This window comes from Lissotriton helveticus, chromosome 5_1, assembly GCF_964261635.1.
Source record: "Lissotriton helveticus chromosome 5_1, aLisHel1.1, whole genome shotgun sequence".
Taxonomy (NCBI): domain Eukaryota; kingdom Metazoa; phylum Chordata; class Amphibia; order Caudata; family Salamandridae; genus Lissotriton; species Lissotriton helveticus.
Genome location: NC_136065.1, coordinates 89,989,577 through 90,006,422, shown reverse-complemented (window position 1 = coordinate 90,006,422; position 16,846 = coordinate 89,989,577). Strand labels below are relative to the sequence as shown.

The 16,846-nt window shown below is 53.2% G+C and overlaps 1 protein-coding gene across 2 annotated transcripts in view; it reads right to left on the bottom strand.

Annotated features, from left to right (window-relative positions):
* LOC144754194 (E3 ubiquitin-protein ligase TRIM39-like) overlaps positions 1-16,846 on the bottom strand; it is an 85,601-nt gene that overhangs the window by 34,241 nt on the left and 34,514 nt on the right. For both annotated transcript variants that reach the window (XM_078641778.1, XM_078641779.1), the window contains exon 4: positions 496-518. In XM_078641778.1, the coding sequence (XP_078497904.1) occupies positions 496-518 (23 nt within the window). The remainder of the gene's footprint in view (positions 1-495; positions 519-16,846) is intronic.

Below are 16,846 nucleotides of genomic sequence, written 5' to 3'. Positions count from 1 at the left end.
TTTGGGAAGCACTGAAGGGATAGTTTGAAGACTGCATCCTAGTTAGGAAATTTTGAATGAGTTTTTGCACAACTCTGAATTGATGAAAACCTGAGAGGACTTTTCCAGACTGTGCTTGCGTTTTCTGTGTGTTCAGGGTACTTTTCTTAGGACTTTAGTTTTAAAGATACGAATATGTTTTGTGTAGACAGCAGCTCATTTTTGTAGCAATTATTTCAGGACTCAAAGGAGTTTTCTGACAGGTCGCAGAGATTTATGAAAATTTAAGAGAGTTTCCTGATTGGTGCGTGGAAGTTTTCCAAGGACTTACATTTCCAGCGGAATAAAAGGTATTTTCTGAGGACTTAATGTTTTTTTTTTGGAGAATGCAAAGTGATTTCATGAGGAACTGAAAGTTTCCTAGCACTTTGTGTGAGCTCAGTAGTGGCATTTACACATTGTAGCAGCGAGACCTGCTCCTTACACACTGAGAGGAGGATAATAAACCAGTCTTACCTGCTTAGGGTGCTTCTGACATCCTGCAAAACAGAAACAAACAAAGTAAAATCAGTTTCCAGAGAAGATGCTAAAGTTATGGCAGTATTTTTAGGAGTGAAACACATCTATCCATGGTTATAAAACATTGACTGAGGTCACATGACGCAGCCCATTTTGTGGTATTGCATGACTAAGCACAGATTGTGATATTCTGAATGAGGTCACATGACATAGCAGAAACTGATATTCTGAATGGTAACGACACAGCACAGTGTCTTTCTGAATAGAGTCACAAAACGCAGCACATTCTGATATTCTGAATGGGGTCATTTCACATTGTATGATGTTCTCAACAGGGTCACATGCACGGGCATCCTATAGGGCTTGCCAGGGGTCGCAGCTGCGACTCCTGGATTGCCCCTTGTGACCCCTGCACTGCTTGTGCAAGCCCTGGCTTCAGAGGTAGCAACATGAGTACCAAGAACACAGAGGCAGCTTATCCTGAAGGGAGTCATGTTTCACCTTTGTTTTTTGCCAATTCTTAATTACACTAATAGTGAATACCAGCTTATTATTCACTATTTGCGTAATAAAAAAATTAGGCACCAGGATCTAGAATGAGAACTTTAGTCTCAGATGTTTTATGTCAAAACATTTTTTAAATGTATGTAGTGTGTGTGCTGCTGGAGGAGTGTGTTTGTGTGAAAGAAAGCGTGTGTTTGTTTGTGTGTGTCTAAGTGTGAGCATGAGTTTGTGTGAGTAAAAGTGAGTGAGTGCCACTAAAAGGCAGTGAGTGAGATTGGGGGTCAGTAAGTATGAGTGAGGTAGAATGAGCATCAAAATTAGTGAGCGCACATGAGTGAAAGAGCATGAGTGAGTAAGAGTTTGAGTGAATATGCCTGTGCTCAATATGACTGTGAATGTGAATAAAGGAGAGACAATGAGTGAGTATGTTGGAGTAAGAATGAGTGAGAGTTAGTTAGAATGAGTTAGAATCAACGAGTGCAAGTGAGAATGAATGATGGAGTGTGAGTGAGTGAATGTATTTAAATGTGAGTCAGAATGTGATGTTATTCTTGCTAGTCTGCCATTGGCCCTTACGTACAAAAGGTCATGTGTGGCTAATAAAGGGACCTGTGGAGAAATTCTACCACTGGCATACTGAAGGCAATTGTTGGCATGACAGGCACCTGTGAAAAATACTGCTACTGGCATGCTCGGGATAATTTGTATCATAATGGGAACCAACTAAGTAATACTGGCACACTTGAGGAAATAGTTGGCAAAGGGGGCACCCATGGCAGAATGATGGCACTAGCTCATTGGAAATGCTTCTTGGCATAGGGGAGTAAAACCATGACACATGGGGGGGGGGGGACACAACAATCACAAAATTCTAGTCCTGATGTAGTCGGTGTAATTTCACTCAGTGGTGGATTTTCTATGGGGGTGTTGGGGCATCGCCCCCCAGTATGCGTTGCCCTTTGGCCCCTAAAATGCATTTAGAAGGTTTATATTCCCGACTGGGGTGCTTTTATTTCATCCGCAGATCAGGTGCACATTGCAGGCAGCAGACTTTTAATTTATGAGTGGGCGGGGTTGGGGCATCATTATATACAGCACCGGAAGAGCGTCTGGGTCTGAAGACGTGTAAGTGTGCATGTCGGGTTGAACGGGTGTCTTCCTACGACCAACCTGACAGGTGCACATAAGGCCTCTCTAGGCCACGTTAGTGAGCCAGGAATCACAACCGCAGTCTCCCTGGTCTCTGAAGGAGCGCTGACTTTGTCTGCTCCAGCCAATCCCGACAGTGTTTTAATGCTGTGGAGCAGCGTCTGGATTGTCTCAAGAGGCAAGGAATAGGCCTAGTCATGAAGGCAGCATTGGGGTGGGAGGTTTGGCTTTACAGAAGAACATGGCCAATCAGAGTATAGCTTTATTATTAAGCCATGCAGTGATTGGTCATTTGCTACCCCTTGCTGCTTTTCCTTCATTAGCTCTAATGGTTCCGCCCCAACATGCCCAGCCCAGGGAGTAGCAAAGACCATCGCGAGGAGCGCTGCATGGAAGTAGTGGTTATTATAATAAACTGTTTTACAGTATTAATGTTTTCTTAAGATGTTTAACAAGACAGTACATTAACCTTGTAAACAGACAAAAGTGATACACGCGAAGACGTTCAGAATATGGTAAAAAAACATCATGAAAACGGGCCATAAAATTAAAGGGTCTAGAGAGGTAACCTAAGGAGCAGTGAAAGATTAAATCACAAGGGGAAGCCAGATGAGTGAGCCACAAAAATAAGTATTTTCTGATTGAGGACTGCCACCAAGTGGCAAAACGTAACCTTCATCTTTTAAGTGTACCAAGCAACCTCTGAGAGGATCTAAGAAGGCCCAGCGGCGCTAAAACAGTGATACAGTACAACTTCAGGATAGTAACATTTTAGAATATTAAGCACGTGTCCCATGGCCCTATGTTTGTTCATGAAAGTAGGAACCAACGTTTGATAGCTTAATAAACCTTTTAAATAGACTGGCAGGGAATCTAAGTTTTATAATGAATGAACCTCGCTTGGACAGTAGGTCTTACTGGCCCCATTTCATTTCTCAACACTGACACAAAACTATACTCCAAACATTTAGCTTAATTGGGGCTTATTTATTTATTTACTTCTGACATTTATTGAGCGTGAACGAATGCCCGTAGGCGTCTCGGCGCTAGACTAATCAGCTGTCTTTCCCCAGATATAAATAACTTCGGCGGATCGATGGGCAGTATCACTGGTTAAACAGCCAGGTTTTTAATCTCTTCCGAAACTGCAAAAGTGAAGGGCTAGTTCTGATGTGTTGTGGCAGGGTATTCCATATCTTAGGAGCTGCGACTGAAAAGCGGCGATCGCCCCAAGAGACTGTCTTAGAGCGTGGAACCACTAAGTGATTGAGCGTTAAGGATCGGAGCCGTCTGATCGGTTTGTAAGGTATGAGCTGGTCCTTGAGGGGGAGTGGTCCTTGGTCGTGAAGACTATGCAGAGTGACTTAAACTTGATCCTGTTTTGGATCGTCAGCCAGTGGTATGTCCTTATAGTGTCCGAAATGGGTGCGAACTTTGGTGTTCCAGACAGCAGACGTGCTACTGCATTCTGTATTGTCTGCAGCTTTTTAGTTACTCTGGCTTGTGCATTTAAAAAAAGTGCATTGCAATAGTCTAAAGATGATAGAACTAAGGAACTGACCAGTGTTTTGGCTGCAGCATCCGGGAGGAAAGGGATGATTTTCCTTATTAATCTAAGTTTATAATGAGCTGTAGCCGCTACTTTATTCGCATGTGCCATGAAGTTAAGATGATCATCAAAGGTTACTCCCAAATTCCTGACCTTCGGGGTCGGGCTAGGAGGGGTACCGAAGGCTGATGGCCACCAGGATACAGACCAACTCGGGGAGAGGAGCCCGAAAATGACCACCTCCGTTTTGTCGGAGTTGAGCTTCAGGCAGTTACCTGCCATCCACTCTCCAATAGCCGTCATTCCAGTTTGGAAGCGTTCTGCCACCTCCAGCCCATCACCTTTAATGGCCAACACCAGTTGCGTGTCATTGGCGTATGAGGTTAGGCTCATCCTGTATGCTTTGATCACACAAGTGTTAGAAAGGCGTCCCCGGGGGAGGTAGAAGATGTCTGACTGACCACCCCTAGGTCCACCTCTCCGTCGAGGAGTAGCCGAGCGTTTGCTGAGAGGCCTCCTGAATGAGGGTCCTCTCCTAGGATCGTACAGCAGAGTAATCACAACACTACAGATGGACACCACACAAGAAGTTAAGTTCTCAAGCTTTTATAGGGAATAAACGGTTGCTGGTTCTTGGCAGTATGTACAAGCAGATCGAGGGATCTGGAAAGTCTCGTAAAGGGGGGTAAGGTAGCGGGACAGTCTTACTCTGGGCGGAGGAAGGGATACCCTACGCACAGCTCTCAATCCTCGAGCTGGGGGGTTCCGAGATGTTCGAGCCGCGGCAGCGCCAGCAGGCTTGCAAGGTGGTTCAGTGAAGTAGCCGCGGCAGCGCCAGCAGGCTCTCAGATGGTTCAGCAAGGTAGGCCGCGGCAGCGCCAGCAGGCTCTCGGAAGGTTCAGCAAGGTAGGCCGCGGCAGCGCCAGCAGGCTCTCAGATGGTTCGACAGGATAGGCCGCGGCAGCGCCAGCAGGCTCTCGGAAGGTTCAGCAAGGTAGGCCGCGGCAGCGCCAGCAGGCTCTCAGATGGTTCAGCAAGGTAGGCCGCGGCCGCGCCAGCAGGCTCTTCGGAAGGTTCAGCAAGGTAGGCCGCTGCAGCGCCAGCAGGCTCTCAGATGGTTCAGCAAGGTAGGCCGCGGGCGCGCCAGCAGGCTCTCAGATGGTTCCGCAAGGTAGGCCGCGGCAGCGCCAGCAGGCTCTCAGATGGTCGTCGGGTTACGGATGAGTTCGTCTGGTGTCGGCCGTGACAGCGTCAGCAGGGCTTCCAGTCCAGGATACAACTGAAGTCTTAATCCAGGGCTCGCCCAGATATAGGTCTGGAGGTCTTTGAAGTCCGGACCCTCGCGCCTGGGGGTCAGAGGGGCCGGGATGATGGTGTCCAGACACCCAGCAGGGGGGTGGAGCCAGCGCCCAGGGAGGCCGGAGGGCGATCGATACCAGGCGTCCGGGGACGGCTGGAGGCCCATCGAAACTCCCCTTCCTCCGGGATCTGTCGAGTGGCTACTCGACCACCGGGGTGGATCTTGGTGCCTCGATGTCGGGGCTTCGCTGGGGCCTGGGCTGGGGCCGAGGCCACGTGGTTGTGACGTGGCGGGTCCAAGATGGAGTCGGGCACGGCCTTGTGCTGAGGTCGTGATGGGCCTACGCTGGGGTCAGGCCTGCGCTGGTGAACCGGGATGGTAGCCGGCCCTGTGGGGTTGGGGCGTGCAGGATCGGGCCGAAGGGGCCGCCCGAGGTCTGGTGGAGGGCGGATATCGTCCTGGGCCCGCCATGCGGGAGGGGTAGGACCACGCCATGAGGCCGGGTCCAACACGCGTCCCCCCCATTTGAAGGCAGGGGAGAGTCACCCATCTTCTTGGGGATTCTCCTCGCCAAGGCGGAAGAATCTGGACAGGCCGTCAGCATTGGCGTGGTCGTTACCCGGGCGATGCTCCACGGTGAAATCCATTCCCTGCAGTGAGATGGACCAGCGCAGCAGCTTCGGGTTTTCTCCCCGCATCTGCATCAACCAACGCAGGGGCTGGTGGTCGGTCTGGACCCGGAAGTGGGTGCCGAAGAGGTAGGGCCGGAGCTTCTTGAGGGCCCACACCACGGCGAAGGCTTCCCTCTCGATGGTGCTCCAGCGTTGCTCTCTCGGCAGCAGGCGTCGGCTGATGAAGGCCACAGGTTGGTCGATTCCTTCGGGGTTGACTTGGGACAGGACCACCCCGATGCCGTGCTCCGAGGCGTCGGTCTGGACTACAAACTCTCTGCTGTAGTCGGGGGCCTGGAGCACAGGGGCGGTGCACATGGCAGTCTTTAGAGTCTCAAAAGCCGTTTGGCACGCAGGGGTCCAGTGCACCCTCTTTGGTAGCTTCTTGGAGGTCAGTTCGGTCAGGGGCACCACAATGCTCCCGTAGTCTTTTATAAATCGCCGATAATATCCAGTGAGCCCCAGGAAGGCTCGGACGGCGGTCTGGGTGACTGGGGGCTCCCAGTCCCGGATGGCGTCTATCTTTGGTTGGAGGGGAGCCACGTGGCCGCTTCCCACTTGGTGTCCCAGATAGGTCACAGTCCCTTGGCCTATCTGGCACTTACTGGCTTTGATGGTGAGTCCGGCCCGCCGAAGGGCCGTCAGGACCGTCCAGAGGTGGGTCAGGTGCTCACCCCAGTGAAGGCTGTACACAGCAATGTCATCGAGATAGGCAGCGCTGTACTCATCTAGTCCGGCCAGCACCTGGTTCACGAGTCTCTGGAAGGTTGCTGGTGCGTTCTTCATGCCGAAGGGCATCACCTTGAAGTGATAGTGGCCATCGGGGGTCGAGAAGGCTGATCGTTCTTGTGCACCCGGGGTGAGGCCGATCTGCCAATACCCCGCCGTGAGATCGAAGGTGCTGAGGAATTTGGCAGCTCCTAAGCGATCGATTCGTTCATCTGCCCTGGGGATAGGATGGGCGTCGGTTCTGGTGACAGCATTCAGTCCCCGGTAATCAACACAAAACCGGAGCTCCGGAGCTGTCCCGGGGGCGGCGGCTTTAGGGACCAGGACAACGGGACTGGCCCAGGGACTGTTGGAGGGTTCGACTACCCCCAGAGCGAACATCTTGGCCACTTCTGTTTGGATGCAGGCCCGAACCCGGTCGGGTACTCGAAAAGCTCGGTGTTTCACAGGCGGGCGGTCTCCGGTGTCCACATCGTGGACACACCACCGGGTGACCCCCGGAGTGAGGGAAAACAGATCCGCAAACTGCCCCAGCAGCTTCCGGCAGTCTTGTTGCTGCTCTGGGGTCAGGGTAGAGGAGAGCCGGACCCCTTCGAAGGAGCCGTCTTTCTCGGAGGTGCTGAGGAGGTCTGGTAGTGGGTCGGAGTCGTCTTCCGCTCCGTCATCGGTCGCCAGCAGCAGACTTAGTTCAGTGCGGGCAAAGTGCGGCTTGAGTCGGTTAGCGTGGAGAACCCGGAGGGGGTTCCTGGGGGATTCCATGTCCACTAAGTAGGTGACGGGGCTCTTGCGCTCCACCACCTTGAAGGGCCCCGTCCACTTGTCCTGGAGGGCACAAGGTTCGACTGGGGACATGACCCAGACCCGCTGGCCCGGCTCGAATTCGATGGACGAGGCGTTCTGGTCATACCAGCGTTTCATCTCCTCCTGACTAGCCTCCAGGTTGGCCTCGGCAAGTTCCCGAAACTTCCGAGTCTGATTGCGTAGGGTCAGGAGGTACCGGTAGACATCAGGTGGGGCATCTCGGACTGCCGTCTCCCAGCCTTCCTTGACCAGGCTGAGGGGGCCTCGGACCGGGTGCCCGTACAAGAGTTCGAAAGGGCTGAACCCCAGGGACTTCTGGGGTACCTCTCGGTAGGCGAACAGGAGGCAAGGCAGTAGGACATCCCATTTGCGCCGGAGGGGCTCCTCTAGGCCCTTGATCATCCCCTTCAGTGTCCTGTTGAATCGTTCGACTAGTCCATTTCCTTGGGGATGATACGGAGTGGTGAACTTATAGGCGACCCCGCACTGCTGCCAGAGGGACCGCATATGCTTCGAGATAAAGTTGGAGCCCCGATCACTCACGACTTCCCGAGGGAAGCCGACTCGGGAGAAGATGCTCATGAGGGTTCGGCCCACCACGGGGGCCGTGATGGTTCGGAGGGGGATGGCCTCGGGATAGCGGGTAGCATGATCCACCAGGACGAGGATGAAGCGGTGCCCCTGCGAGGTGCGAGGATCCAGGGGCCCTACGATGTCGATCCCCACTCGCTCGAAGGGGGTGGTGACCACGGGAAAAGGTTGGAGCGGGGCCTTCACCTTGCCCCCGCTCTTTCCGCTGGCTTGACAGGTCAGGCAGGTCCTGCAGTGGTTATGCACATCGTTCCGCATTTGCGGCCAGTAGAAATGGGTCACCAGGCGGCTGTAAGTTTTGTCCTGCCCCAGGTGCCCGGCGAGGGGCACATCATGTGCTAAGTTTAGGAGGAAGTCTCTGAATCGGAGGGGCACGACCAGCACCCGGCTGGCCCCTAGTTCGGCAATCTTCTGCTCACTGTAGAGAAGGTCGTTGTCCCAATAGACCCAGTGGGACCCCGCGGGGTCTCCCGCGGCTTGAGTAGCGGCTTGCTGTCGGACCCCCTCAAGGGAGGGGCAGGTTTTCTGCTCCTGCCGGAACTGTTCGCGAGTGGGACCCCCTTCTTGGCGCCATTGCGCGAGTTCGGGGAGGTGTTGGAGTTCGGGGAGATTTTCTTGGTCGGGCTCTTAGGAGCCGTGTTCCAGGCCAGGGTCCTCGGGGATGACGGGTGGCGGCGGTGCGGGCCACTCCGGCTCTTCAGTCGAAGCTTCCCCCGCTGGGGTGGAGGCTCGGGCGGACATGGAACGGGTGGTCGCGCAGACCCACTCGGGAAGGCCTAGCATCCCTAGGTGCTCTCTTCTTTCGACGCCTGCCCAGGGGGAACTTTCCAGGTCGTTCCCAAGGAGGCAGTCCACGGGGGCATCGTCGCGGACAGTCACTTTTAGCGTGCCCGACACTCCCCCCCACTCGAAGGGGATGCGGGCCATCTGGCACAAAGTCTCCGAGTTATCTGCGGACCGGACTGGGCACAGGACGTTAGGAAGGATCTGTTCGGAGGTCACCAAATGGCAGCGGACTGCTGTTACGCTGGCTCCAGTGTCACGGAGGGCTTCGGTCCGGCGACCATTGATGGTGACCCACTGGCGGTACTTCTGGGTGTTGCCGGGGATCGGGCCTCGGGGGATTAGGCCGTGAGTCCCCAGGCAGGTTAAGGTCATGGCGGCGGGCTCCCACTCGGCCTGCTCGGGGCCGTTGTCCTCTTCCTCACTACCTTCTTCACCCAGGGCCGCGGCCATTATCTGGCGGGCTGGGGGCCCGGTGGTGCCGGGTCGCTGATTCATCGGGCAGAGGGGGTCATTCGCGTAATGACCCTGTCGCTGGCATCTGTGGCACGTAACATTCGGGCGGGGCCCTGGTCTGGCTGGGGGGCCCCCTCTCTGGCCCCAGGGTGGCGACGTGGAGGCAGGGGATGACCCCTGGGGGGCGTCTCGTCCTCGGCTCTGGCCTACTCTGCCGCCTCGGGGTTGGTGGTTTCCTGGAGATCCCCGGCCGGAGTCTTCCGTCGGACCCCGGGCGACTCGGGTGCTCGCCCATCTATCCGCCTCAACAGCGAGTTTTCGTGGCTCAGTCAGCTTGCTGTCGAGGAGGTGTTGCCGGAGTTCGATGAAGCAGTTATTGGATAGATGTTCCCACAGAATGAGGTCGACCAACTGCTGGTAGGTGGTGACCTGACAGCCCCGAGTCCACCCCTCGAAAGCTCGGCTGTAATAGTTCACGTACTCCACCCACGTGGTACCGGGGATTTTTTTGCAGTCTCGGAATCGCTGCCGGTACATCTCGGGGGTGAGTCCGTAGCGAGTGAGGAGGGCGGTCTTCATGTGCTCGTACGAGGTCATCTCGGCGTCTGGGAGCTCTAGCAGGGCGTCTCTCCCTTCGTTGATAAACTTCCCCCACAGGCCGGCGCCCCAGTCCTTGAGGGGTACTCAATGGGCGGTCATGGCGACCTCGTAGGCTTTGAACCTCTGTTGGATGTCGTCGATCTTATAGTACTCTTTGACGACATCCTTAGGTATGTGCACCTTTGTGTCCCCCGGGGGAGGTGAGGTCTTCCCCCCGGAGCGATCAGTCTCGTTTGCCTTGGCTTTAAATTCCATTTCTTTGAGGACGCGCTCGTGCAGGAGTTTCTTCTCCTCGAGGTCTCTTTGTCTTCGCCTTTCTTCTAGGTCTCCTTCTAGCCGTAGCTGCTCGAGGGCTAACTTCCTTTCTGCCAGTTGGATCTCTCCTTCTTGTCTGAGTCGAACGAGCTCCAATTCGTGGAGCCGGTTCTTCTCTCGTTCTCTGGCATCTTCGTGGGGGAGGCCCGTGTCTGTGTTCGCGGGTCTCCCTCCCGCTGGGTTCGTCGCAGCCTCCGTGCCTCCGTTCGGGCCCGGGTTATCTTCCCTCGGGGGTGGCGCCTCGCCGGCGTCCACCCAGGCCTGCAGGGACGATTTAAAGTCTTCTTTAGTACTTAAGCCAGTGGTAGCGATGCCTAAGTCCTTGCAGAATTGCTTTAGCTCCTTGTGACTGTAGTCTTCCATTTTCTCTTTCTGGAATTCTGTGCTCATGGTTGCAGTGGTTTTTTTCTTGGTAGTGAGCGAATTACTCTCTGTACGATCTGCGTGGGCTCGGATCCCAGCGCTTGCCACCAATGTTAGAAAGGCGTCCCCGGGGTGAGGCAGAAGATGTCTGACTGACCACCCCTAGGTCCACCTCTCCGTCGAGGAGTAGCCGAGCGTTTGCTGAGAGGCCTCCTGAATGAGGGTCCTCTCCTAGGATCGTACAGCAGAGTAATCACAACACTACAGATGGACACCACACAAGAAGTTAAGTTCTCAAGCTTTTATAGGGAATAAACGGTTGCTGGTTCTTGGCAGTATGTACAAGCAGATCGAGGGATCTGGAAAGTCTCGTAAAGGGGGGTAAGGTAGCGGGACAGTCTTACTCTGGGCGGAGGAAGGGATACCCTACGCACAGCTCTCAATCCTCGAGCTGGGGGGTTCAGAGATGTTCGAGCCGCGGCAGCGCCAGCAGGCTTGCAAGGTGGTTCAGTGAATTAGGCCGCGGCAGCGCCAGCAGGCTCTCAGATGGTTCAGCAAGGTAGGCCGCGGCAGCGCCAGCAGGCTCTCGGAAGGTTCAGCAAGGTAGGCCGCGGCAGCGCCAGCAGGCTCTCAGATGGTTCGACAGGATAGGCCGCGGCAGCGCCAGCAGGCTCTCGGAAGGTTCAGCAAGGTAGGCCGCGGCAGCGCCAGCAGGCTCTTCGGAAGGTTCAGCAAGGTAGGCCGCGGCAGCGCCGGCAGGCTCTCAGATGGTTCAGCAAGGTAGGCCGCGGCCGCGCCAGCAGGCTCTTCGGAAGGTTCAGCAAGGTAGGCCGCGGCAGCGCCAGCAGGCTCTCAGATGGTTCAGCAAGGTAGGCCGCGGCCGCGCCAGCAGGCTCTCAGATGGTTCCGCAAGGTAGGCCGCGGCAGCGCCAGCAGGCTCTCAGATGGTCGTCGGGTTACGGATGAGTTAGTCTGGTGTCGGCCGTGACAGCGTCAGCAGGGCTTCCAGTCCAGGATACAACTGAAGTCTTAATCCAGGGCTCGCCCAGATATAGGTCTGGAGGTCTTTGAAGTCCGGACCCTCGCGCCTGGGGGTCAGAGGGGCCGGGATGATGGTGTCCAGACACCCAGCAGGGGGGTGGAGCCAGCGCCCAGGGAGGCCAGAGGGCGATCGATACCAGGCGTCCGGGGACGGCTGGAGGCCCATCGAAACTCCCCTTCCTCCGGGATCTGTCGAGTGGCTACTCGACCACCTGGGTGGATCTTGGTGCCTCGATGTCGGGGCTTCGCTGGGGCCTGGGCTGGGGCCGAGGCCACGTGGTTGTGACGTGGCGGGTCCAAGATGGAGTCGGGCACGGCCTTGTGCTGAGGTCGTGATGGGCCTACGCTGGGGTCAGGCCTGCGCTGGTGGACCGGGATGGTAGCCGGCCCTGTGGGGTTGGGGCGTGCAGGATCGGGCCGAAGGGGCCGCCCGAGGTCTGGTGGAGGGCGGATATCGTCCTGGGCCCGCCATGCGGGAGGGGTAGGACCACGCCATGAGGCCGGGTCCAACAACAAGCAAGGTCCGACACATAGATGTTGAATAGTGTCGGACTAAGGGATGAGCCTTGAGGAACCCCACACGGTAGTGACAGCTTGGCTGATTGGTATGGCCCAAGTGTGACCACCTGTGTTCTATCGGCCAGGAAGGAGGAGAGCAAGTCTCTCGCCGTGTGGTAAACGCCCATCCTTCCGACACAGTCGACCAAGATCTTGTGGTTGACCGTGTCGAAGGCTGCCGAGAGATCTAGCAGTACAAGTAGTGCTGTCCCTCCCTGATCACGGATAGTTCTGATATCATCTGCTGCTTTGATAAGGGCGGTTTCCGTACCATGATACTTACGGAAACCGTACTGTGTGTCGTCCAACAGATGATGTTTCTCTATGTGCTCTGATAGCTGCTGGTTCATGGCTTTTTCGGCCACTTTAGCTAGGAAAGGGAGGCTTGCTATGGGCCTATAATTCTTTAATTCCTCCTTATCTAAACTTGGTTTCTTCAGCTGAGGTTTGACCAGTGTGTTTTTTAAGGAATCTGGATATGTTCCAGAACTCAGAATTGTGTTGCAAACATGAGTGATGACCGGGATAGTAGTGTCCATCACCATAGAAAGTACTGAGGATGGACAAGGGTCCAAAGCCGATCCCGTTTTAATAGACACGACAATGGTCTTTGTTTGATCGGTAGTCAGAGCCTTAAAACTAGACAGGGTTTTTCCAGAAGGCAGGTATGAAGGGGGAGCTTTGAAGATATTAGTTTTTGAAGTAAAAGCTTGGTATATGTCATTTACCTTGGAGAAAAAGAACTCATTGCGTCACAGAGTGATTGCGACGGGGACGGATTAAGATCTGGAGCATTACCAGATAAAGTTTTAGTGATGTCATATAGTTGCCTACTGGAATTTTTAGCTTTTTCGATTTGCTCCGAGAAAAATGTTTTTTTGGCTGCAACAATCATAGTTTGTAGGTGGCCAGTGATTCTTTAGATTTAATCTTACTTTCGGTGTCATAAGTTCTTCGCCATTGCCTTTCCCTATTCCTACTTAATTGTTTTTGGGTTCTCAAATCCTCTGTATACCACGGGGCGGTCGGTGTGCTTCTGTTCCTAGAGTGGAGTTCGATAGGTACTAGGTGATTCGTAGCCTTACCTAGCCATTCATGGAATTGACCGGTAGCGGTGTTGGGTTCATTGGATAAATCTGGGCGAGTCTTGTCCAGAAGTTTTTTTAGATCAGTGTGGTTAATATTCTTCCAAACTTTAAAGGATTCTGGTTTGGAAAATGGGACCTTCTTCCTACATGATTCCTTGATTGTCAGGCCGCTAAGTATAGCAAAGTGATCCGTCCATGGCATGGGTTATGTTATGTTATGTTAAGGGGGTGCTTATAAAGCGCACTGTCACCGTGAGTTTCCTGGCGCTGATTGGATGCTGAAAGGAACAGAGGGACTTTAGCTAGATTGCGGAAAAAGCCAGGTTTTTAGTGATTTGCGGAATTGGATGAGAGTGTTAGAGATCCTAACTGAGAGAGGAAGGGAGTTCCAAAATTTGGGGCCAAGGTAGGCGAATCTCCGACCACCAGATCTACAGAGTTTAGTGGAAGGGACAACCAAGAGGTGTAAGTGTGATGATCTGAGGTTACGTGAAGGACAATAGGGCCGAATGAGGGATTTCAGGAAAGCGGGGCAAGAGCCAGAGAGAGACTTAAAAATAAGGCAGCCAAGCTTGAAGGCTGCCCTTAGGCTAACAGGGAGCCAGTGTAATTTGATGAGAAGGGGTTTGGCAGACTGCCATTTCGGTATCCCGAGGGCCAGTCTCGCCGCCTGGTTTTGAATGATTTGCAGCCTATAGATGGAACATTTAGGCAAACCATGATAGATGGAATTCGAAAAATCCAGGCGGGAGAGGACGAGGGCCATGATAACTTGCAACAGAGCATCAGGGGTGAGGAGGTAAGCCACCTTCCTAATCCTGCGCAGCTGGAACATGCAGGAGGAGACCACCGTCCCCACCTGAGGCCCGAGAGATAGCCCAGCGTCAATGGGTAGAATGTTTAATATGTGCAAGCCCTCTACGTTGGAAAAAATACCATCCAACGTATGTCCTGCCTGATGGGTGGGGGAGGTAACCAATTGTCTAAGGCCCATTATTTCTAGTTCTGATGTGAGGGTGGCAGTGACCCTATCGTTCTCTTGTTCCAGGTAGAAATTTAAGTCACCCATAACTGTCGTAGACTCTTCGGTAGCTATCGATTCCGTTATCGTGATTAAATTGGTCAGAAAGGCTGCTCTTGTCCCAGGGGGACGATATAAATGCACTCCCTTAAAGTTAAAAAGGGCTGAGAATTTTATGTTAAAATGCATGGCTTCACATGAAGTGACGGGAATAGAAGATGTTCGGACCTTGAACCGGTCTCTTATTATGATGGCCAGACCCCCTCCCTTTTTTCTAACCCTATCCTGTCAGTAGGCTTTGTAGCCGGGAGGGACTGCAATTACTAGGTCAGGGGCTGATGCATCATCCGTCCATGTTTCTGTGATGTAAAGGGCATCTAAGTTGTTATCAATGATAAGGTCCGCTATTTCTTGGCTATGTTTGCCCAACGATCGTGCATTGATGAGGGCCATAAGAATGACCACCTTGTGATTACCTTGATTACCAAATCGCCGTCCGGGAAAGCACAGGTTTATTATCTATCATTTTCCTGGAAGCAGAAATGGCATTTGAGCATGTGTTTAGATTAACTGGTGAACTACATGTTTGTACCAACATTGACAGGTCATGGTCATTATAAACAACTTCAACTTCGAGAGTTTCAGAACTGGCTGTGGAGCCAAAGAGGGGTGCTCTCTGTCACCCTCGGAGGGATGCTCTCTGTCACCCTCGGAGGGATGCTCTCTGTCACCCTCGGAGGGATGCTCTCTGTCACCCTCGGAGGGATGCTCTCTGTCACCCTTGGAGGGATGCTCTCTGTCACCCTCGGAGGGATGCTCTCTGTCATCCTCGGAGGGATGCTCTCTGTCACCCTCGGAGGGATGCTCTCTGTCACCCTCGGAGGGATGCTCTCTGCCACTCTCTGAGGGATGCTCTCTGCCACTCTCTGAGGGATGCTCTCTGTCGCCCTCGGAGGGAGGCTTTTTGTTGCCCTCCGAGAGATGCTCCCTATCCCCCTTGAATGGATGTTCTCTGTTGCCCTTGTAGGGATTTCCTGGATGTTCTCTTTCACCATCATCCAGTGCCATTTATATTGAGCTACTTCTCAGGAAGCTTCTTGACTGTAAACTACTCAACAACCTATTTGAGCAGAGCATCAGTTAAAAGTGGCAGCGTATGACCAAAATAAGGAGGTTTATACCGCTAATCCCTCCCTAAGCTATATTGGTGAGAAATTTGGTTGCCGTTCAGGGTGTCACGGTAATACAGTTATAAATCAAACTTCTTTTGCTGGCAGGCAGCAATTTGTGGACATAAATGTTGCGCACCCTGTACTATAACTAAGGGTCACCTGTAATATAAAATTGCTACTATTCTATGTTTGAAACGGGCAACCAGCTTCTTGCCCTGATGGGGTATCAGGAGCCTAAAACAAGGCGTTAGATATGTCAGCCACCACCAAGGGCCACTTAAGGGCCTTCTTCAGCTGCACGGGCCACAGGCTATTTGAAGTGTGGAAGAAAGAAAGAAGGAAGGAGGAGAGAGGGGAAAAGCAAAAAGACTCACCTACAGGAGCTCCAAAGTATGGTGCCCAAAAAGAAGCCCCCCCCCCCCAACCTCAAGGGACGTCATGGAAGTGAATGAGCTCACAGGCTCTACATACTTAAGGATCACAAGAAGCACGGCCTCATCACTCAATCAAGAGCCACCGCTAGTGAACGCCCCCCAATAAGGGCTGATAAGCACATTCATTATCCCAGATAGCCCCTCGGAAGCAACAAAAGCTGCCATAGAGCACAAAATCTCAAGACCAGACCCTCGTTAGCTGTCCCCCCACCTCAAGCTTAGGTATCACTCATGCCCTAAGGACTGTGAGTGGGAAGTGCACGAACAGGTCCAACTTGGGGGGGTGGCATGAAGGGGGTGCATTAAGTGGCAAATGAGGGAACAAATTGCAAAACAAGCGGCAAAATCCACAAAGAAAGGGCCCATGAGGAAGAGAATGAGTCCAGGGGGGCCTCGCTGAACATAGAGAACTACAGGGCAACAACAAATGAGACAAATGGCCCTCAAGTCACAGAAGCTCTAATTCACTGGCGAAGTAAGCAAGATCTAGAGGCCAATGATCCAATGCCATCCACCCCGAGGTCAGCTTCAAGCCTCTCACCTGCAAAGAGCCAACTGGATGACACACCAGAGGCAGAAGACAGAAGGCCTCGCGGCCTCCTTTCTACAAAAGCTAGAATTGACAAGTGAAAGAACCCTGAACACACAGCAAGATGTTTAGGGAAGAACGCAGACGTCAAGGAACCCTGCATTGAGAGTCAGCAATCAAAAGACCAGGAAGACCTCCACTTGATACATCAAACCGATATCAAAGGGGGTGATGGACGGAGCGTTTGAGCAAATCAAACGCTCACCCCCAGTCAACTGATCTGGGTTTAATCCATCACCATTCTTTAGCTTCATCATAGAGCAGCTCCTCGTTGGGCCGCCACTGCAATACCCAACAGGCCCGGCCGGGGAGGCTCTTTCCCAGAGTTCTTTTCTGGTTGCCATTGTGAAGCTAGGTGTTATGAGGGAACTTGTGTGTGGTGAGTAGAAGGGAACAAAAGTGCTTGTGATCTAAAAATGGCTACAAGAAACTCCAAGGGTAATTGTATTCTCTGGGTTCTTGTGCCATGTGTTAAAAACGACTAATGAGTCGTGGACTGAAAGGGGGTGGGGGAAGAGAGAATTATACCTGCTTGGGTCTAGATAAGTGTGTTTGGTGTGTGGATGGTCGACATGTTTCTTGCCCTTTAGTGTCCGAACGGATCTAGGCAATTCTTCAGGACCTAGGATACATC